Genomic DNA, 24,095 nt, shown 5'->3' on the forward strand with positions numbered 1-24,095 from the left:
GTGCGTTTGCAGATTTGCGTGGGGTGTACATGGTGTGTGTGTGTGTGTGTGTGTGTGTGTGTGTGTGTGTGTGTGTGTGTGTGTGTGTGTGTAGGCGCGCGCATGCCCACCTGTACGACGTTTAGATACTGTACGTATCGTACAAGTATGCCACCCTGACGAAAAAATGCACTGGCGACTTATCATGTGCCTGAGTTAAAAGTGCACGTCCGGCCGCATGTACAGTATGTGTGTGCTTTGCTTCACGGAAACGTATTTCATTACGAAGAGCTGCGCTTCGGTCCTCTGAGCTGTGCTGATGAGCTCTAACAGAGCGAAACAGTTGCTGTCCACAGACTTGTGTACAGTATTGTAAAAAGTCCTTCACCTAGATGAAGGGGGGGGGGGGGAGTGTGTGCCGGGAAGGGGTGCAAGGTACACCACGGGACTATGATGTCAAAGTGCAGTTAGCGCCAAAGAAATGCGACCACAGGCATATACGGTGGTAGAGTAAAACCTGGTGTAAGCCACCACCTACATGTACTTTTAACGACCGTTTTTCCATGCACGGACAGTTCTACACAGAAACCTTCACCGGATACAGAGACAGTGCAGAATGCGCTGCATGCAATCCTGGGTGTGTAGCACCCTTGACAACACTGAAAGGTTTTCTTCCCCGGGAATTCCCTGAAATCCCCTCAAATTTTGTATTTTATAGAAATGTCCCTTGAATCCCCTCAAATTCGTTTTCCAGGTGACGTGACCAGGTAGACCTACGTACTACCGTACTGGCAATATATGTTGCCGCAGTGAGGCCATGAAGCGTTACATTGGCACATGTTTGCCGCACGCAGGGCGTTACATGCAAAGTCGCACAGGAGCCGTTACACAGGTTTCTATATTGCCGCAGTCCTTTTTTTGCTATTGCCGCATCACTTTTTTGCTATTGCCGCATCATTTTTTTACTTTTGCCGCATCATTTTTTCTTTTCATCCACATTGAAGGCACAGAAATTCAGTTGCTATCCAACTGTTACAAACCCGACGCCAAAGGGCGACAACGATATCAATAGAAGACTGTATATTTTAACTATCAGAGTGATCTGTTCACAAAAAGATCATCAAAAGGAAAGTGACATAGGGGAAGAGCGCTTCCTCCAAAAACTACTTTTCACCACGCGGTACACGTACTTTCACAGTTTTCAGCCTTTTTTTTTGCAGTGCAAACTGCAATGAAAAGATCGCCGCACCCCGCCGGACGCGCGTTACGAACTCAACGAAAATTTGTCGCACTAGCCTGGTCGCGCGTTACGCCGCATCCCCCTGCGTTACGCGTTACGCGGCAACATATATTGCCAGTACGGTACTACTACTCAGCGACTGACTGTTCATGAAACGCGTAGATGTATGACTGCCGGTCCGGTCACCGGTACTGGTCTTGTTTTTTTTTGTTTTTTGTTTTTTTTTGTTTTTTTTTTTTTGAATTTGAAGTCGGATGCGGTTTTTCGAGCTCTGACCCAAAATCTGTTTTAGATATGCTGCCTAGCGGGACCCCCTCTCCAGGGGCCGCTGGGAGCAGTGGTGAAGTCAGTGAAGCTATGGAAGCACCCATGGATCCGTGGAGAAGACTGAGCGCCAGAGAACTGATGGCCCGGACAGTGGTATTTCCCGCAGTCAAAGATATCAAGCTGGCCACCTACGTGCAGTGCCTGGAAAAGCATGGAATCGAGGCTGAGGCGATCCTGTCTGTACAGGTGAGCTCCTCCGGGCAGTGCAGAATAACCTTTACGGAATCATCATTAGCCATTTTGGTGTCCAAGAACGGCTTCGTGCTCAATGAACGGCATATTTCCCCGGAATGTTTGGCGGGTACCCCCAACGTCCAGCTCCATATTCATGACATTCCTGTGTGGGTGAGTGATGGAGCCGTAGAAGCTGCACTTTCCCAGTACGGTACGGTGCAGGGTGCCATACGACATGGCAGACTCAAAATCCGGGATGGCGTTTTCATTGCGACAGGAGTGAGGTTTGCCACCTTCAAACTTGGCACAAACAAGACCGTACCATCGTACGTGAAATCACGGGACGGGAAGAGCAATTTCCGCGTGTACCATGCTGATCAAACACCCACATGCAGGCTATGCAACAAGCCAGGGCACATCGCCAAGGACTGCCCGGAAAAGACTCAAATAAGCAAATCAACCACCAAGACTTCGTCCAACAACAGAGCTGTAGACTCATCCTCCGAACATAAAACCAAAAACAACACCAGCCTTCTCTCCACCGAGTCTGAGCGAGCGGAGGTACTTCTCTCAGACATAGTTGCCAACCGACAAGGTAACCAACAAGGCAAGGAATCTGATAGCGAATCAGACGATGACCATCAGTCAAACTCCTCCGAGCCAGAAGACTTTGGTGCTACGCCAAACAACTCAGATCATGAACCGCTGGGGCAAGCAGTAGCATCAAACCAGACCACAAATGTCCACCATCAACACCGACCACCGGCTCAAGACTGCAATTTAGATTCATGCGAAGGCGAAGTCAACTTGGGCAACTCCAAGCGTTTGCGCCCGAGTGTCACCCCCGACAGACCTGAGGATAATGGCATGAGATCACGGAATCGCAAGAAGAGAAAGCAGCCCCCAGGAAGTGCATCACGGTGCTAGCGGCCTCTCCATCGAATCGAAGAAAAAGAACAAGCCAACAGGAATCGACTCGCAATGCCAGTAGTAAGTCACTATACTACTTTGCTAGTCCTTTCATTTCTTTCAATACTCATGCTTAATCCTCACGCACAATCTTTTCTCCCCCACAATGCTATGCAATCAGATCATATTTCATACGATCGCTCTTTCTGCGGGACAAGCAAGTTCAATTTCCTGAGCTTCAACGCTCGCAGCTTGTTCAACAAAATGGACGAGATTGCGCAGGTAGCCATAGAAAAGAGACCCAGTCTTATCGCCATATGTGAAACTTGGGCAAACCCCCTAGAGCCAGACTCTCTATACGAACTCCCCGACTACTCCCTTTATAGGCATGATCGGCAGCACTGTAGAGGCGGAGGAGTCGCCGTGTATGTTCACTCATCCATCCCACACAAACACAAAACAAACATCACGATGAGCAACTTCGAATCACTCTGGCTTGAACTTGACCTACCGAATGTATCACTTACAGTCGGATGCTCCTACCGTCCTCCAAACACAGATCCGTACACATTCTGCCAACAACTGGAGCCCTGTCTAGGTCTCTGCAACATGAACTCTCCGTTTCTATTGGTAGGAGATATGAACGCAAAGCACACCTCATGGCTTTCCACTGATATCACTGATAGAGCTGGCGACCTGCTGAGCTACCTACTAGACACTGCAGGATTAAACCAGCACGTGTCTTTTCCGACCTGTATTTCCAGAGGCAACTTGAAGTCCTGCCTCGACGTTGTCATCTCCAACGTACCAGAAGAAGACCTATCTGTCACATCGTATCCCCCTGTCGGAGCGTCAGATCATGTACTCGTCGGAGGAAATGTGTCCCTTGCATGCCCACCACAAGCACCAACACCCCAGCAAAACGTCGAAGCTTGGCGCTGGAACTGGGACCCTGATCGCGTCGTCGCACTGAAAGAAGCCCTGAGCTCAATGCAGCTTTTGCCACCAGCTGAGGAAATCCCGCAGTTATCAATGACAGACCTCTGGTCGCATTGGCATGACTCGCTTATCAACACAGCACACTTGTACTGTACTAACTTCGCACCACGACGTACACACCAGACATGCCCAGGTCGGCGACCATGGATGACTCAACCGCTTCTTTGCAGCATTAAACTCAAGCATCAGCTCTACCGTCAGTATCTCAGAACTCGCAGCGCCGAGAACTGGCTCACATTCGTTACTCAACGCAATAGGACCACAACACTACTGAGAGAAGCTAAATCCGCCTTCGTATCCACTACCGCGCAAGGCGACGTAACTGGTGTCCCGCAGCGAAACCTGTACAAGTTAATGAAATCACTGCGGTCGTCCCCGAAAAAGGAGCTTCCACCTATTACAGCGAACGAAACAGTGGCTAGATCAGATGGAGAAAAGGCGGAAGCGTTTAACAATTTTTTCATTTCGGAAAGCCAGAAGTCCGTCTCCGGACCAACTGAAGCCGTGCCAGAGATTGGCGTGTCGCGCATCATCGGAAGCGAACTGAAGGAAATCATCACCACCCAGGAGGAGGTCAGAAAACTCCTTTCCGCTCTTGATTTCCGGAAGTCGGCTGGGTACGATGGCATCCCGACGAAATTGCTCAAGATCACTGCAGACGAAATATCGTGCTCCCTCGCAACACTTTTCAACGAGTCCTTCTCGCGAGGCGAGCAGCCACAGGACTGGCGCGACGCCACTATCAGTCCTCTACACAAGAAAGCCTCTCGTGCAGAGGTCACCAATTATAGGCCAATCTCGCTCCTAAGCGTTGTCAGCAAGGTTCAGGAGAGGATTGTTCACCAACGCCTCTACACCCACATTGAGCCTCACCTACCGGCCGACCAATCTGGATTTCGATCTAAGGATAGTACTGAACTACAGCTCTCCCGCCTAGTGCATGAGATTTCCGCCAGCCGAGATTCCGGTCAGGCAGTGTCAGCATGCTTCTTTGACTTATCAAAGGCTTTTGACCGAGTCTGGCATGCTGGCCTCCTGGCCAAACTCGAGCACCTTGGTGTCCGTGGCATTGCCCTTACCTGGCTCACAAGCTACCTGACTCGCCGCCGACAACGCGTCAAGGTTGGCTCCGCTTTGTCATCATGGAAATCCATTCCAGCTGGAGTACCCCAGGGCTCTGTCCTGGGGCCTCTTCTTTTCCTGGTGTACACGATCGACCTCCCCCCCGGCATGTACAAACTCTCACACTAAATGCAGCCAGTTCGCCGATGACACGGCACTCATCGCGACGCATTACACGAGGGATTTGTCAGCTGCATTCCTCCAACGTGCCGTGGACGCAGCAGGACGATGGTTGAAGGATTGGCATCTCCTCGTCAACACCACGAAAACCGTCGTCCTTTCCTTCCAACCCCAACACACCATCCACATCACGCTCCACTCGACTCGGCTGCAGCAGGTCCACCAACATAGGCACCTTGGTGTTACACTCCAAGACGATTTGCGATGGACCCAACACATCATAGAAACCACCAACAAAGCCAAAAAACTACTACACCAACTCCACAAGACACGTGGCACAATGAACGCTTCCAGCCTATTGTTAATATACACAACCTACATCCGACCCGTTCTCGAATATGGCAGCCTTGCCCTCTCCAACACCACACAGCAACAGCGGGACACACTGGAGAGAATTCAACGCCGTACTATACGCATCTGCCTTCGGATTCCCCTCTTTGCACCAGTTCACCACAGCTCCCTCCTCCATCACGCAAAGCTCCCCACCCTTAGCTCACGACTCCTTGTTAAACAAGCCCTACTAGCATGGGACATCCACCACCAAACCTCCCCACCACACCTGCAACAACCACATCTTGCACCACAACGTCAACACCAACCATACACCCTTCGACAGACAAGGACCTACTCCATCGGACACGCACACACGAACAGGCACCGAGATTCCCCCATCAACAGTGCCCTCACCCTCTACAACTCACTCCCTATCGACATCACAACCCAACCTCGTAGAAATTCTTTCCGAAACAATGCATCCAGTCTTCTTTTGAGCAGTACCTGCTCCTGCTCCGCGCATCCCCCTGGTTTCTGATATCTCGAACGTGTACTTAACTATCTCGATCACCCCTGCTAACGTTATTGCCCCCGCTTGTTTTTCAAGATCCATTGCTTCTTGCCTCCCGGTTAATTTCCATCTAGCTGTTTCTGGCTAGTACCAGTTCTATCGCACTTATTATTCATCCTTATTGGCGTCACGCCATCGTGGAATAAAAGAATAATAAATAATAAAGAGTCAACGGCCTCAGCTGCCTCAGCACTGCAGCAGCCATCTCTCAGTTCGTTCACACACACAGTCACACACACAGTCACACACACACACACACACACACACACACAAACACACACACACACACACATGCGCACACGCACACATACATACACACAATACACACATAGATACGTGTACGCAGGCATTGTGGAATGTGGAGCCGCTACCGGTGTCCAAGCGCAGCACAGCGTCTGATCAAGTGCCGCTTCACATAACGAGTACTACACTACTCGTATTATGTACTACACACTGTACTCGTATACCGTATTTTCTCTACTAAAAGCTCAGGTCTCTCCAATGCTGTAAAAGCCATTACTGTAAAAGCAGAAATTTTCGGTGGTGTAATATTTTCGGTATTCTCCAAAATCGGCGGTTCGGTGGAGGGAAATTTTCGGTGAAACCCGTTTTCCAGGTAAGTGTACTAGTACTAAATGTATACAGTACCGGTAGTACCGGAATTTTCGGTGCGTTTCATTTTCGGTAAAAATTGTCGGCACCGAAGTTACCGAAAATAAAACACCACCGAAAACTTCTGCTTTTACAGTATTCTAACGAGGTGCATATAATTATAATGATTTCCCCAAATAATTGACTGGTTTACATGTACCAAAGGTAACGATTCTCACTCATTCTCAATCTCAACGCTCAATAGCAACAGTTACCTGTATCGAATTCTGTATAACGATTTCTATTTTAAAGGGGAAGTTAAGGCAAAAATTATAATTTCACCAGTTGTAGTCTTCGGGGTGCTGAGTCGAATGGTCTTGGTCCGAGGAAGCTGAGACGCTCCCTTCCTACTTGAATCCCAATCGAACTCGCGCACTTCCACCGAAACTGGGTGACTGCGCCCTACGAGATGGGGATTTGTATGCAAAATGTCACTAAAAGCGCCATTTCGTTCTTATAAAAGCACGGATGACCGCGATTGGCCCATATGTTGTAGTCTTTTGGACGCTGAGTCGACTGGTTTTGGTCCGAAAAGGCTGCGATGCAGCGTTCCGCCTTTATTCCCAATCGAACATGGTTGAACAAGCGGTCACGTGCTCCTGCGTACACCAGTCACCTGGTCACCGTGCCTGCAGGGTACAACTTACTAGCCTGTTTGACCTTTTTTGGGTGCAGTCCTGTCACTCGAGTTGAACTCGAGTTGAACCTTGGTGTGAAAGTTGTCACCTGCTGGCGCGGTGACCAGGTGATTTGGGCACCCAGGAGCACGTGACCACTTGTTCAACCATGTTCGATTGGGAATAAAGGAGGAACGCTGCATCGCAGCCTTTTCGGACCAAAACCAGTCGACTCAGCGTCCGAAAGACTACAACATATGGGCCAATCGCGGTCATCCGTGCTTTTATAAGAACGAAATGGCGCTTTTAGTGACATTTTGCATACAAATCCCCATCTCGTAGGGTGCTGTCACCCAGTTTCGGTGGAAGTGCGCGAGTTCGATTGGGATTCAAGTAGGAAGGGAGCGTCTCAGCTTCCTCGGACCAAGACCATTCGACTCAGCACCCCGAAGACTACAACTGGTGAAATTTTAATTTTTGCCTTAACTTCCCCTTTAACGACAGGTTTCTCGATTTCTGTATAACGAATTAGCACTTCGTTATGTATTATGGCTTTTACAGTAATAGCCCAGTCTCCAATAATGACCCGGGGTGAGAGTTGTTTGAAATAGTAAGAGCACAGCTCTATTAGTAGCGCGGGCCACAATTGGAGGACATGTATGCAACAAGTATATTGACTGCATACATGTATAAAGCAGCAGTACAGCATGCCGAGCACATATTTGTAAGGAAGAAATAGAAGCACAGTCTGTAGTGCGGGTAGCGCTATCACTGAAATACCGCTAATAAGAACTCCGGGCTCTTATCAGAGAAAATACGGTATGTCTAGCTCGTACAATATAATTTTTTTTTTTTAGAATAGCGCTAAAAAAGCTCGAAACGCTTTAGAAAGAAACTGAAAAGAACAACAATCGATCGCGCTCTATTTCTTGAGTGAGCAGTTCAAGGTTCGGTGTCGCAGTAGTGCATTTCCTGGAGTTCATGGAATCATGAGACGAAACAGGGACTACTCGCAGCTGAGGACCAGTTGTAGTTTTCAGCCTTGGCATATACATGTACATAGCGACTGGCGTTGCGGACAACGCAGTCGCAGGGAGACATGTGAAGATGCACCTGATCAGATGTTGAGCTGCCGGTTGTGGCGTCTGACGATAGTTATTGTACTGATTTAGCCCACTGCCACTGGCAATGATATTTTTTGGCGGAGGCTCCACATTCCACAACGCTTACGACTCAGGAGTAGCTGTGACAACCTGCCAAAACAAAAACAAAAACTAGCCTACGCCGGCTACGGCCCAGTAGACCTACGGGCGTGAGGTTGTGAGCTGAGGAGGAGCAGAGGTTTGCATCGACAAAAATAGACTAAAGGATGGTGGTTTTCGACGTGCTGCTCCTGGGGCGACTTCCAGTGCAGGGACGATCTCTGATCATCTACTTGTAGGTATCAGAGTGAGACAATAGTTGTGGGTGTCAAACGCGTGTGGCTTTCAATGTGAATAGGAAGAGTTTATGCTCAACGTGCACTTGCTATGTACACCTGGGGTGTTGCTGATGATGCTGCTGTGATCATGCCACTATCCAGTGGCGTAGGAAGATGTTTTGGCTTGACTTCCAGGCAATGCCCTGCTCACATACTGGTGTATACATGTTGTACATGGTACACCGGTAGTCTTTCTACGGAGATTTGTATTTGTTCAAGTACTCCACTCTACATCATGATATACGTTCACTGGACATGGCTGTTTTTTTTTTGTTTTTTTTTTTCTACAAAATCCACATATCTCCAGACACTGGGGTGAATGATGGAGTGTGGTGGTGGGGCCCATTGAGCTCCGCCGACCAGAGGTCTCGGCTTCATAGCTCCATGGACGCACCAAAGGGATATTTGGGTAGGGAGGATTAAATTGAAAAAGAAAACAGAAGAAAGAAAATGGAAAGATTGTATTGCTCAGTGAGCAAAAGAATAAGTTGAGTATTGATGTGAACGCTGTTAGACTTTTAAATTCAAGAGGAGACTGTCTGTGAGGAGAGATTACATGTATGTCCAAGCATGGTAGGACACTGTACCCTCTTACTCGCGTATGCTATGAGTGGCCCAGTGCCAGTTCGTTCTGAGGAGATGGTGATAAGCTGCTGTCTTGAACTTTTGGATGTTCTTTGGGTGAAATGGGTGGGGAATGATAGAGGTAGGCAGCTGGTTCCAAATTGGGATGACGGAGTGGGGAAAGGCTCGGCTCACATTGTTCCGGGAATTGGCAGGAAGAACATTCTGTAACTGATGGGGATGCGCGGTGGACAGTCGTACAGCCTGGCGGGTGAGGCGTGTGGTCCTGGGTTGGTGTGTCGGTGGAGCCATTCTCGAGAGAAGAGCGGGAGAATTATCGCAAAGGGCTTTATACAGGAGGCAGAGGGCAGCGATGGTGCGGCGAATTATGAGGCTAGGAAGCCAGCATTGCGGATGTATTGCCTTGATGGCTCGCTCCTGCACCCAGTCCAGCCGATACAAGTGGGAAGGAGCTGCCCCCATCCAGACGATTGGGCAGTACTCCATAACCGGCCGGACAAAGGCTTTGTAGGCTCGAAGCCGGGCAGGAATAGTCAGCAAGTGAAATGCCTTGCGCAAGGCTCCAAGTCTCTGCGTTGCTCGGACTACAACAGTTCGGATATGCTGGCTGAATTTTAGCTGATGGTCAAACGTGACGCCGAGTACTTTGATGGAGGGCTGCTCCTCGACAGGAGTTCCATTGAAGACAATGGGGGGTATTGGCCAGTCCCGACGATGGTGGGAAATTGTAAGGGCCTGAGATTTGGCTGGCTCGAACTGCACTTTCCAATCCGAGCCCCAACTGGATACAAGGTCGACAGCAGCCTGGAGTACTCTAGCGTTGTCAGGAACAGCAGCGAGCGTTGCAATTTCGGCGTATAGGGTTGTGTCATCGGCGAATGAGGCAAGGTTGGAGCCGATTGGGAGGTGGTCTTCAAGGTCGTTGACGTAGACCAAGAATAAGGTGGGGCCCAGGATACTGCCCTGTGGCACCCCAGCCTTAACTGGGCGCCTGGCTGATGTCTGGCCGGAGATGAGGACTTGAAGTGTGCGGTTGCAGAGGTAGTCTTGGAGCCACCGATGCAGGTCTCCCGAGATGCCATACACTCTAGCCTTGTGCAACACACCAGTGTGAGACACCCGGTCAAATGCTCCAGCAATGTCGATGGCCAGCACTCGAGAAGCTCCTTTATCTCCGGCGGTGTGCACCCACTGGTGGTGGAGAGCAGTCAGCAGGTCTGCTGCACTGTGGCCGCGACGGAAGCCAAATTGCCGTTCTGACAGGACGTGATTCGTCTCCATGAAGTTGCTCATTGCCCTGTTGACTATGGTCTCCATGACCTTGGAGAGGATGCTCAGTAACGACACTGGTCGATAGTTTGATGGCGACGATTTAGACTTGCGCTTGTGGACTGGAACTACGTTTGCAACCTTCCACTGTTGTGGCTGGATGCCGGAGCGAAGACAGCATGTAAATAGTTTTGAAAGCGGCCGTGCCAATTCTGCAGAGCAAGCTTTCAAGACGCGGGCAGGTATCCCATCTGGACCAGTGGCCTTGGTGGGGTTGAGCTGGCGGAGAGTTCGCTCGACTGTGGTCTCGCGAAACCGGACGGTGCAGAGGTTGCGGTCAGTACGTGGTCGGACGTAAGGAAATGGAGCGGATAGGTCGTCTGCCCCTAGACTGCATTTGTTGGCGAAGTGTTCGGCCATGCACTCTGCTTTGCTGCGGTTGGTGTCGTGCTCCGTACCATCGGTGCTGCGGAGAGTAGGTATGGATGGGCTGTTTCCGTGGCCAGAGGCCTTCTTGATGGTTCGCCACCATTCACCAGACGCCATACACCCAGAGGCTAACTTCTGCGCCAGGCTTGCTGTGAATGCCTGCTTGGCAGTTGCTAGGCAATGGTTAGCCGAGTGCTTGGCGACATTGTAACGGGCTTGCAGCTGGGCACTTGACCGGTCGGCGCAGAGTCTCCTCCATGCTCTTTGTTTCTGTGCTACAGCCTCAGTGCATTCCGGTGTCCACCAAGAGGGGTTAGATGGTTTCATGCACAACTGCTTAGACGGTATGTATCGGCGCATTCCTTCCAGAATATTCTGGGTCAAGTGCATACACATTGCATCAGGATCATCACTGACAGTGGACTGCCAATCTGTTGTTCTAAAGAAGTGGCGGAGTCTGTCCCAGTCTGCGCGTTGGTAACGCCAGACAGTTCTGGTCACTGGTGGTTCCTCTGCTGTGCTTACATGAAAGTCAGCTAGGACACAGGCATGGTCAGAGTTTCCGAGAGGTGCTAAGGTATTGACGGTCGCATCTCCCGGTAGGTCAGTCATTATTAAGTCGAGTGGGTTAAGGCCCCTGGTGGGCTCATGCACGTGCTGCTCCAAGCAGTGAAAAGCACACATGTCTTCAGTGTACACACCTGCATGAGTTGTCTTGGTGCTGCCGAGCCAATCCACGTTGTGTACGTTAAAATCTCCAGCCAATACCACATATTGACAAGATTTACGGGCCAGGTCTATGCCAGCACTGATGTCTTCAAGGGTACTGATGTCATTGTCGTGGCAGGAGCCAGAGCGATATGCAGCACACACAGCCACTGACTTCTTATCCACAGTTCTGACACTCAGCCATATTAGCTCCTCATTACCGACCTGGATGTCATCGAGTTCTCGGAGGGCCAGACTGGCTTTAACCCAAACCGCAACTCCTCCTCCATGAGCTGTTCGATCCTTCCGCAGTGGGGAGTAGTACCCAGGCAAGGACAGTTCGGAATCAGTAGCCTTCTCAGGGGTTAGCTTGCTCTCTGTGACAATGGCAATGTCAGGTTGGTGAACGTGTACAGCATGGTGAAAGTCACCAAGTTTACTCAGTAGTCCAAATGTGTTCGTCAGCAGGATCCGAAAGGATCTAATTGGAGCTTTGAGCTTGAGTGTCGGAGGACTCGGAGAGAGCGTCACTGTGTGAGCCGGACAAGGTGTCCCCCTTTGGAGCATCACTGAGAGTGTCACTGTGTGAGCCGGACAAGGTGTCCCCCTTCGGACGCTCACGGTGGCGCCAAACCCGCGCGTACAGTGGGCGAGGCCAAAAGTTTGGAGCAGTGGCGATTTCAAGGTCAGTCGCATCGATCATCAAGCGGGCAGACACTTTCCCATCTTCTGTGGTGTGTATGCTGCACTGGTGAACCTTCACCGGTTTGTTTACTGCTGCAGAGCGTTGCTCAGTGAATTCCTTGACACTTTCTTCACTGCTATGTGAGTTCAAATTGCCCACATAGATTACGGCTTTCTTCACTCTGTGAGGTTCGTTTGATACCAGTTTCCACGTGTCATCCGTGATTGGCTCTAGCTTCAGTGGCTTGGGCTTGACAGTGGGCCGCTCAATTGCCTGGGACTTGTCCTCATCCTCGGTTGACGTTTCATGGTCACTGGCAGGGTCACCCACGCTACGGGAAGTGCTACGGTGTTCGTCTGCATCAGTGGTACACGTGGCAGCCTGGCCTGTGCGAGTACGGGTACGCTTGCTGGTCCTTCCCGCTGTACTCTCCATCGTACGCTGGCTGTGCTGGTTGTGGGCAACTGCTGGAGGAGTCAGGGGAGAAGCACTTGCTGCGACAATGGCGGACTCCCTGAGGGCGACAACCTCCTCGTTCAGGCCTGCAATTTGCCTCGATAAATCATCGATCCTATTCTTTAGTCGTGTCTCGCGGTCTGCGGACTCCGTCACAAATGTTGCCAGCGTCTTTACTACGTCTAAAATCGAAGACTCGATCCCGGGGAGGGAGCACAACAATTTTACCTCCGAATCCGTCAGCCCGCGAACGGCAGCTTTTGCTGGAGGCATGGCGGAGGTAGGCCAAAGCTATCCGATGTCTACCTAGTTTCCTACTACTACTACTATACCTAATGTTTGAAACCAGGCCGGCCTGATGCCGGTTTCCTGGCGAGAAACTGTGGGAGCCTCAGAGCGCGAAAACCTGCACCCTGCTCCAAAGTTTGTACGGAGCAATCCTGAAAGCCGAGTACTGTGACAGTTATACAGTCATGTACTAGTGTACAAGAATCTCGAAAATTTTCTCCAAAACGCTACGGTATAGCAATAAGACAAACTTACTCTGACTGAAGCAAAGTACTCCTGCCTTTCCGATTTCGAGGGAGCTGCCCACGAAAAACCAACGCTTCATTAGGGTCGGGTTCCACTGCGGCTCCGCTGCTCCGCGGCACTTGGCTGCATGCAGCGGAGCAGCGCGGTTCCTCTGACACTCGCCATTCGCGGTACCGCGGTCGTGGTCCACACTTGTTGATGATGTTTCACCTGCCTGCGCGTGCGCACGAAATCAAAAAAATCCTCGTGTTCTGGCCTGCGCAACGAATTAAAATTTGAATTTTACAATTCTGGCGTACAAAACAATGCAAAGTACGGGAAACAGGTCGAGCCGCAACCGCGGCTCGCAGTTTTTGGTCAAGAATCGTAGCGAAAGCTCGCGGTGAGCCGCGGCCTCACTGCTCCAGCTCGAGCCGCGATCACTATGGTAATGATGACGTTTCAAGCCGCGAAAGACGAGCAGTGGAGCCGCAGTGGAACCCGGCCCTTAGCGGCTACGATGCAAACGACCCAGGGAGAATCCAGTGACCGTGCTTCACGCCGGTGGCACGCGCATTTCTTTTCGATCTCATACAGTCCATGCATTCTGGCCTGGGTCTGTCAAGTACAGTTCTGCTCAATGAAATCCAGCCGCAACCTTCAAGTATGTACGGGGTGTTGCACAGCCCTACACCTGCGAACACTGGGCTGTGAATGGTGTAAGGTGCAAACTTAAGTGCCGCGACTGGATTTCATTAAGCAGCAATGTACCATCATGTACATGTGTAACTGAAGCCAGTGCAGGGTCAGCTCTGACTACGATCGATCGGAGTGAATGAATACTACTGGTTGATCTGCGTGCTTCTCACTTGCGCCAAGAGTACATAGCCCCCCAGAGTGTGCAACTCGACTATGGGTGCTGTCCCGACAGAATTTCAAGTTGACGTCATTTTTATGATGCGATGCGCACTGTACGCGGATTATCAGACGAATACGGAACGTGTGGTGGACCGAATCCCATCTGATTCTGTTCGAATTATTGCAAAGAAAAACGTGTGATGCGTTGACACCCGTACACATGTTGTAAATCACTGGTGCAAGGAGCATTGCATCATAAATAATGACATCAACTTGAAATTCTGTCGGGACAGCAGGGTATGTGGGAGTTGCACACTCTTGGGGGGGGGGGGGGAGGGGGTATGTACTCTTGCTTGCGCGTACAAACATGACATTGTTCATCGAATTTCGGCCCAACATCCGCCAACCAAAAGGTTGGGTGGGGGTGGGGCAATCACTGCATACTTTCAACTTCGTGAATACTGACAAGTTGCAACTAACGGCACTTGTCTGACGCACCATCAGAGGTCCTTATTCGCAAAGCTGTCTGTAATGCATACATACAGGCACAGCTATATGTCTGCAATGCACGTACACACAGGCGCAGCGACATGACCACTCTTTGTTCTCGAAACTTGTGTTGTAACTTCGTCTGGTAGGTTTTCCCGAAGGGCAAAGTCTATGAAGAAGGAACACTGGAGCCAGGCGATGCCATCACGCACGTCAATGGCGAACTCGTCAGCAAGATGAAACGCATAGATGTTGCCAACAAGATCAAGAACTCAGGGGTAGGTACAGAGTGTGAATTGGGTATGGAGTGGGTGCGTAACAAAGTCGGTTGTGAGCCGTGCGTGCGCCCGCGTGCATGCATGTTTGGCATGCGGATGTCTGTGCGTGCGCACACTCTTCCTCAATGAGCTTCGCAGCACGGCCCGTGGTAAGTGTCGATTGCCCGTACCATGGCTCATAGTGCTGTGAACACGCCAATTGTCCACTATGTCCTGAACACTGGGTGCGTTCGAGACGTGCATAGTGCGGCTTAGTGCGAACAACAGTGCAATGGTAGATAGGTGTCTGCGTTTGTCCTACGTGACCAGACGATCATGGTGTGTGCTGTATATTTTGTTGTTTGTGTCGTTTCCTGTGCAGAATCCCGTCCGCATTACTGGAAACAAGCTGACCTTTGATGTGATCGAGGGAATAACGATAGATATCTGTGAGTTGCGCTAGCTGCTGATGATGCTGTACGCCGATACGTATGTGTGTTCTGCTCTCAGGGATCAGTGCTGAGAAACTGTGCACCCGGCTCGTCAGGACTCTCCTTGTGCTCTTTGTTTGAAAGCTTCCGCCTGCGTCTGCTTTGTGTATGTGTGTGGGGGGTGGGGGTGCACGCGTGTGTGTGTAGGGGGGGGGGGGGTGCATTTGCATGTACTACATGACCGAGTGGTCACATTGCAGTAATGAAGAGGTCTAGGTCAGGTGTCAGTAGTCCCTCGTGTTTGTCTGTCTGCACGTTCACTGTGCTAACACGTAAAACAGTGAATGTTCCCCCCTTGGCTAACTGCCATATTCTCAAGCGGCTACAGCCCCTCTTTTTGCATGAAACCGGGCCAAAAACCTTTTTGTAACGCACAACTACAAACTTGGATGTGTCATTTCACCTCCAGTAATGGGCAGGTGCCGTTGTTGGCTCTCAGCTTGGAAGCACGGCGCATAAGGGGCCATCCGGCATTACCGATAATTTTCACGGAACGAAAAAGTTTAGTTACAACCTTCCCCCACGCACGCACCCCCTGAACGAAAAATATATTATTGACTTGACACCTAGAATAGATTGATGTTGCAGCTATCGATATATTATTTTCCAAAGCGAAAACTATATCCAACCCACCCACCCATAAACGCAACTTTTTTTCTTTTCGTGTAAAAGATCGATAATCATGGATGCCCCCTAATGGCATGACCTGATCCACTATTGTGCATGTGTACTCTTTGTTTTTGCAGTAATGGCCGATTTCAAGCACCGCATCTTGGACTACGTGTCTGCGAACATGGCAGACAAGTTTGGTCTAACTCGTGCCATGCTGGTGAATGGTGAGTTCAGTTGTAGTGCGGTCCAGACAGACGATCCCACACTCTCTCACACACACGCACTCTCTCTCTCTCTCTCTCTCTCTCTCTCTCTCGCTCACTCTCACACGCACACAGTACATGTACTGTCGGTCAGCGAAGAACTGGGGGTCAGCCTCCTAGCCTAGGCCGTTCATATTTTCATGTACGGCAGTCTAGGCGCAGTTGAGTCACAGTGCATACATTGGTATGCTGTGCTTGGTGAAATTCTGGCCTGGTCGTTCTTCGGCGCTCCGGTCTTCGGCGACTGACAGTACCGTACACACACACTCACACATGCACATACACACGTGTGTGCACACACACGCGCGCGCGCGCACACACACATGTACTTGTAATTGTAAAGTACCACACCAAGGGCCCCGCCAACTCTTCCGTTCATGGTCGTGCTGTGGAGGTGGTGTCCTGTCTGTAGGTCATAGAACACGTACACATGTTGCACGCTGTGTTGTCAATCCGTGCTCAGTTTACCTTGGCCATTCACGCAAACATGCCAAGTGTGAACTTTGTATACTAAGATGTTCACACCATACAGACTTCTTTGCACTCCACCATACGGATTTCCTTTCCCTGGCTGTAAAATCAAGGTGGGGCGCTCTCGCGAGACCGGGTTCTCTCGCGATACTTTACGATAGAAACTAGTTCTATTTATGTTTTCGTTTCTCTACGTGTGGTTATGCCTGGCCCATGCTAGGCCGATTTTTCAGCCGATGCTCCAACACTGACTTCGACATGAAGTCGGCCGACGGGGTCGAACTACCTATACACACCCGCTCAAAGAACTACCCACGCACACACGCACAATGCTTGGAGTCGTTCCAAGTCGTCGTCTTCGTGCGGTAGTTTGCTCCACTCGCGGGTTTGCAGGGCCTCGCGAAGGACTCCAAGGTGGGGGCGGCGAGGAGAGTGTCGGCATCGTAACTATCCGACCAAGTCTCCTGTCGATGAGGACCCCACCTCAGGCACGCACACACTCTCTCTCTCTCTCTCTCTCTCTCTCTCTCTCGCTCTCTCTCTCTCTCTCTCTCTCTCTCTCTCTCTCTCTCTCTCTCTCTCACACACACACACACACACACACACACACACACACACACACACACACACACACACACACACGTATACACACATATGCAAGCACACATTCAAGCATCCAAATATGATATACAGTGCAGGACATGAAATAACGGTCGGACATTTTCCGACCGTTTTCGGTCGTTGTACTGGCGAAATATCCGTGCAACGGACAAAGTATCCGATCGATCCGAGACGAAAAAATACTCCATGGGCATTTTAATGCACGTGGGTGCAGTCAAACTCATCTCAGATCTGGAACTGGACTCGCGTTTGGAGCGCGTTGTGGCGGACAATAAGTAGTGCTCTTGGCGAGTTTGGGCTCATCGTATTCTCTCATCAAGAGCTTTCCAACGAGCCCAAGATCTTCAAAAGCGGTAAAGTAGAACCAAAGTTATGTTGGAAATTGAGTGCGCATTTTCACGGAAGAAACTCCGTGCTGTCCTTCATCATTGAGTGAGAAATTTGAAAACGTCGGCTTTCAAAGACATGTGTAGCAAAATGGGATGTCTGGGCATGTCCGACCAATTGAAGAAGTGTCAGGACATTATATCAGAACGACCATGATTTCTTATCGCATGGCCTGCAGTGATTGGCAATGCTCATATGTTCATCAGCTTAATCAGGGACGACGAAACTGGTCCAGTGGGTCAGGCCTTGGCTGGATCTACTGTTCGCCTGCCCAATACGTGTTCACTGGTGGCAAGGTCATGCCTACTCGATGTATTATACAAAACGTATATGAAATTCTATGGTATAGCCTGACCACTCTAACCTGCTAATACTGGTCCTGTTCATGTTTCACAGCAATGAGAAACGTTAGTGTAGAACAAGAAACAAGATGCTCCAGGACAAAGGTTAGAACATAGTATACAGTGTTTTCCCCAGTCATTAACATACACAGTACCACTGGGTGATACTGTAATGCCTTGCGGATTGGAAAGACAACCGCTTGAACGGAAGGTAGCCACATGAGAGAATGTGTCGGAAGTGAACACTTGAACACGATGGTTGTACTGATCCATGACCAGAAAATATCCATGCCTATCCTCGGCATTGTAGGAAGGGCTATTGAACTGACCATCTGACTCTCCCTTTGATCCGAACATGGTATTGAAGTTTCCATCAGTAGTGAAAACCTGGATACGCTGATTATCTCTGTCCACAACCACTCTAATCTGCCGTTGGACCACATAATACCCCATGGTTTGTTGAACTCTCCTCGTCCATTGCCGAAACACTCTCACGCAATGGTCATTGATATTGGTTACAGCATAGCAAATACCACGCTGGGGCAGAGACAGTGCTGCCACACCAAATGGTTTATGGATAGTACCATCACCAATCGTTTTCACGTAAGACCCATCCCGATGTAGGGCCTGCAGTCTCTTGCTGTCCCTCTCAACCACCACAAGATGACCATCAGCGTCCACGGCAACATCTTTGGGAAAGTTGAATTCATCATTACCACTGTCCCGTTTGCCTATATGAGGTGCATGTGTGTACCATCCAGTGTGATGGCCTTGACCCGATGATTCGAAGCATCAGCAACAAACATCTTTCGATCTTTGCTGATTGTGATGCCACATGGATTATTGAACTGCTCATTGCCTTTACCCTGGCTACCAAATGATGTACAGATATTGTGAATGGACCTGTAGTGATTTTGTACTGCAGCCTTTCTGACAGTGCCTTCCACGCTAGCTGATAAAACTGTAACTGATGACTTTACCTCGCCGAATTCCCCCTCCAAGTCACTGCGCATGTCAGATTGAACTTGTTCAATGGTGGAAACAGCTGCTGAGACACACAAAAGCTTGTCACTAGTGCCCTGCTGGTGCTGTTGCAGTTGACCAATGTTGGTGGTGGTTTTGCGTCTTTGCTCCTGCAGTAGACCGACCGCTGAGTTGGTCTGGTTCTGCATCTGCACTACCCGCTCACATGCTGCTGTTGTATCTTGTTCAACTTTCTCGAGTCTCACAAAGGTACTTCTTCTCTCGCGAAATTTTGCGTCCTGGAAAATCTCCGGAGGATATCCCTTTTCGTTGAAAAGGTGATTTGCGCCAGGCCACTGAGCCTGGGGGCTTGTTCGCCATTGCTCCGACCCTCAGCAGACCAGGAGCACACACACACACACACACACACACACACCTGTCCTGTCCTGTCCTGTAGAGCCACTGCCACAGGGGTCACGTGGGCCCCGGAGGGGCATCAGAGAGGAAGATGGAGCACGCAGCCTGATGACGCCGGAGATGGTGGGGCAAACGGAACCGGCGAGAACACATGCATACATGGCTGAACGAATTACGCTGCTGGGCAGTCGGGCGCGGGCCACACACACACACACACACACACACACACACACACACACACACACACACACACACACACACAAATTTGTCAGAAACGTGTGCGACAACACCGTCCACACCAGGCAATTTTCATGCCAATCTTGAGGATTTTTTGTACGAGTCCATATCGGCCGAAAAATCAGCGCAGTGTGGTCCAGGCATAACTCTTCTCCAATACCCTAACACTTGTCAATGCACACCGTGTGCAATTGTTGGCGGTTTCCGTACCAATGCCACTCGATCCCCTCTCAACCAACCCTTTGTCTTTGTTTTGCCCAGATGATTTTGTGCAACGCTTTGAGCTGCTTGAGAAGAACGAGGCGTCGATGAAACGTAAGTCACAACCTTTTTCCCTCTCCGTTCTACTTTCTCTGGACCGGGTGGCGTGTCGGGCGCGGCGTGGCTATGGCTGTTGTCGGGCTGCAGATGTCCTTGCACTGGGTGCTTTCGATTATGCCCATGACTTGATTCATGAATGGAGTCTCGTGTATTCAAGTCGTTCGATTGTCATGTCATGAGCCCTGGAATCGGTACGTAATCGATTCATCCTATTCACATGGGGTGATGAGAATAGCCAGGGGTAATTCATAAACGGATTCGAAAAATGGATTCGTGGGCAAAATCGAACGCGCTCAGTGTGATCGCGGACGATGTTGGAGCATGCTGCCTGCTGCTCCTGTGCCAGGCCAGGAGCTGGCTTCACCGCACTAACTGTGGTGTTCATGTTACTCGTGAACACCGGGGGGGGGGGGGGGGGGGAGCGGGGCGGAACCGACCCGGTTGGGCAGGAGCTGGCTTCACCACCCTAACTGTGGTGTTCATGTTACTCGTGAACAGCGGGGGGGGGGGGGGGGGCGACCCGGTTGGGCAGGAGCTGGCTTCACCACCCTAGCTGTGGTGTACATGTTACTCGTGAACAGCGGGGTGGTGGGGGAGGGGGGGGGGGGGCGACCCGGTTGGGCAGGCCACTGTCGGACACACTGCTTTGCCACCCGCCCATGCTTACTGCCGAGCAGGCCATGTGTACCCGCCGTTGTTTTATGCACGGAGTGTGAAGGACTCTGGTATGGCGGGACCAATCAAACACAGCTTCCAGCGGTCCTGACCTGTGGTTGAACATGGCCAGATTGGAGGGCTGTTTGGCTGGCATCAGCCGATGAGATGTTCTAATCTGATCGCTGCCATGTGCATGTGTTACTGAGGATGTGAATGGGACGTATCCATCATTTTGCAAGAATGGACTCGGATGGAGAGCCAAGGATAAATTTATAGAAAAGGACCAAGGAACTATTATAGCGTACTGTAAGACATGTATATATAACGAGGAAGCAAATCTAACGTTTTAACGGATGACATTTCTTCGTTATAATAAGATCCGTTAAAGCCGTACTGCTTCATGTATGCTGTGTGTGGATATGGCAGAATACTGCAAGATCGTTAACATATCTTCTCGTTAACCTATGAATTTTGGACAATCGTTAAATTTGCGACTCGTTATAATAACATGTCCTACAGTAACTTGTAGTTCCTTGGTCTTTTTTTCTTTTCTATAAATTCATCATTTTCCTGCCATTAGGTTTAGTGGGGCCATTCCGCTGCAAGCGTACCTGTACACACTGTCATACCAGCTCTGCATAAAAGTTCATGAACTCCATGTGGTTATACTCGCAAATGTACTACTAGAGCTGGTTGTACCTTCCAAGTATGGGACAGCTTTCTCCGCAAAAAGGTGATGGCCATCTTCTATGCATACCTCCTATTATGTGTTGTTCTCTTCATTTCCAGAGCTGTCCATTCGAATACACAGTCTACTCAAGGCATTTAAAGACCAGTGCTCCGTAAACCGCGGTAAGTATTTCCACGGCCCATCTTCACATGCATGCCAGCCGAGCTATGCGTGTTTGTGTGCGTGCGCGCGCATGTGTGTGTGTGTGTGTGTGTGTGTGTGTGTGTGTGTGTGTAGGGTTGGCCGGGATGGTGATAGGCGCAGCAAACAACATGCTGGCGTTAAATAATTCTCAAATATTACAAACCACGTTTTTTGTTTCTTTTGAACTCGATGAACACATCAGCAAAAAAGCCTGGGTATTTACATCCCCGCTGTGCCCGGCTGAATATGATCAGCTCAATCATGTGCCCTCTGTAGTGAAGATGCCAGAGTGTTTGTCGCTTGTCGATGGCCTTCGCTCACCGTGGATTTGGTGCCGGACTGTGTTTACCATGACATATTGCTTTGTTTGGTGCTTTCGTTTTCACGAATGTTCAGAGCTGGCGGAGGTTTTCTCCGAACTTTCTCAGGTTGATGCTGACATGGCACGTCGAAAGACATCCACTCTCATCGGGGAGGCCCACCGGTACGTGTTCTGTGCATGCATGTGCACCGCACACATGCACACACACAGACACACATGCACACATACATACACACGCACACACACACACACACACACACACACACACACACACACACACACACACACACACACACATACAGACTCACACACACACACATGCGCGCGCGTACACGCACGCACACATGCGTGCATTCACACAAACACACACACACACACACACACACACACACACACACATCTACTCTCACATCTACAGCCCCATTGTGGCTAGCCTACGTGATAAACTCCTTATTACCATCGCTACTATTTCAGCAAGCAGCTAAACTTTGATTTCTCTTTATCCGATCTCCGTGCCTGTAATTCTTTTTTTTTTAAGTGACCTGCCATACGTCAAATTGAACACTGTCCAGTCGTAACTCGAATGATTCGAGCTCCCTTGACTGGTGATCCTCAGGTGGTATTTTGCTTTAGGATTGTCGCTGTTTCATCATCATCATCATCATCATTGCAGTAGTCAGGTTACTGATGGGCACTCATTGCCTATGTATGCTCAGCAAGTCTGGTCTATCCGCACCATTGCCCTAAACGACTCCCTTGTAAGAATGGGAGCTGCGAGGCGTGAGGCGTTAGATAGTTGTCAGTAGGAAGACAAAATGCAAGTACGGATCCCCTTATGTTACAGAACAACACGGACAATCAAGGCTTGTTTGCTGCTTTGCTGCCTTGACTGTATTACGCTCTGCCTCCACGGTGTTGAGCACTGTCAGCACAACTGGGTACATCCTCCGGTGATCTCCTTATGTTGAAAATCCTACTCTTTCCACCGCGACTGTTTGTTCAGTACTATGATAGCTCCTTGTTACACTGCAGACGCCTACGTGACCGAAGCAAACAGTTGGCTGTTGGCAGCAATACTGATAATCAAATCCCCCACTTGAATGCACAGGTGACTAAACAACTCAGGCCAAGTTCCCATTGTGGAAGAAAGCCTTAGGACAGAACGACTTGGAACAGAAAGACTTGGGACAGAAAGACTTAGGATAAAGCCATACAGCGTTCAGCCAAAACAAACCTTACTTATTATGAAAGCTCTAAGGTTCATTTTTCGCTGAACACTGCCCGTACGTGGAAGGCTTTCTGCAGGGCAAGACATCCTGGTATGGTATTGGCAAGCTGGGGCTCAAAACGTTCATGAAAAATCAAACGTTATCTACAGTGGCACATCAGTGTAACATACCAGCAGGGGACATTTCAGTCGAGTGCAGCTAAGCACCCTTTTCACATGCACTGCACCATATGCAGAGTCGGCAAAAAGTACTTTATAATGCAGTTCAAATACGGATAAGGGAGCCAGCAAATACTGTGGCCAGCTGTTTGTGGCCAGGTACGTTTGATGGTACGGGACAGATACGGGAGCCAGCAAATACTGTGGCCGGCTGCTTGTTTTTTTTGTTTTTTTTAGCTGTTTGTGGCCGGGTACGTTTGATGGCACGGTACGGTACTGGACAGATACGGGATAGCTCCAGGCGTGACACAAACAAACAAACAAACACCAAATTAAAGCTGTGTGAACCCTGGCTAGCGCCAGACGTTACTGAAGTAACGTCTTCTGCATAGCTACGGGAATAAAATTTAGTGACTGAAATGTTGTGTCCGACGTACTTTACACTGAAGTGCAACTGGGTTGTGTTATGTGTCTATGGCGTTTTCTTCTCACCTGCAGGCAGTTCACTAAAGGCGGCCTCAAGTTCATCAAAGAATCCAGTCCAGTAAGGGCCTGTGTAAATGCCTGGGGAAATTTGTTAGTTTTTGTTCTGAATTGTATGAAACGAGAGAGCTTGGAAGCTCAGGGCCCTACGCTATGCTTTTAGTCGAGCGAAAGCGACGCAAACTGAACTCTCTGCTCATTCTGCCAATAGTTTCTCTTGTAAAGACGCTGTACATGAGCTGAACTAAATTCGCTTCCATGGAATTGGGCACCATTGCCCGTTTGGCCTTGTGAAATAATATAAAAATCAACAACAACAACAACAACAACTACCTTCGTCCAGTCGTTTGCAGTCGATACAAACTGTTCTTGACCTGTTCTAAGCGTTTTCATATCCATCAAAAAATCCATCACGAAGTTTTTGTTAACGGAGGAAGCTTTTGTGGACCCTGGCTAGCTAGCGCCAGCCGTTACTGC

The 24,095-nt window shown here is 49.8% G+C and overlaps 1 protein-coding gene across 2 annotated transcripts in view; it reads left to right on the plus strand.

The window, feature by feature from the left end:
• LOC135824680 (PRKCA-binding protein-like) overlaps nucleotides 1-24,095 on the plus strand; it is a 33,092-nt gene that overhangs the window by 1,324 nt on the left and 7,673 nt on the right. Inside the window, exons 1-8 of one of the 2 annotated variants that reach the window (XM_065337392.1) lie at nucleotides 8,171-8,479; nucleotides 14,664-14,792; nucleotides 15,154-15,220; nucleotides 16,009-16,098; nucleotides 19,836-19,889; nucleotides 21,342-21,404; nucleotides 21,823-21,910; nucleotides 23,634-23,679. In XM_065337392.1, coding sequence (XP_065193464.1) covers nucleotides 14,751-14,792; nucleotides 15,154-15,220; nucleotides 16,009-16,098; nucleotides 19,836-19,889; nucleotides 21,342-21,404; nucleotides 21,823-21,910; nucleotides 23,634-23,679 — 450 coding nt within the window. In that variant the 5' untranslated portion in view covers nucleotides 8,171-8,479; nucleotides 14,664-14,750. Of the gene's footprint in view, nucleotides 1-8,170; nucleotides 8,480-14,663; nucleotides 14,793-15,153; nucleotides 15,221-16,008; nucleotides 16,099-19,835; nucleotides 19,890-21,341; nucleotides 21,405-21,822; nucleotides 21,911-23,633; nucleotides 23,680-24,095 lie in introns of those variants that run through there. The other variant, XM_065337391.1, reaches the window with a different exon arrangement.

This window comes from Sycon ciliatum, chromosome 9, assembly GCF_964019385.1.
Source record: "Sycon ciliatum chromosome 9, ocSycCili1.1, whole genome shotgun sequence".
Lineage (NCBI taxonomy): Eukaryota > Metazoa > Porifera > Calcarea > Leucosolenida > Sycettidae > Sycon > Sycon ciliatum.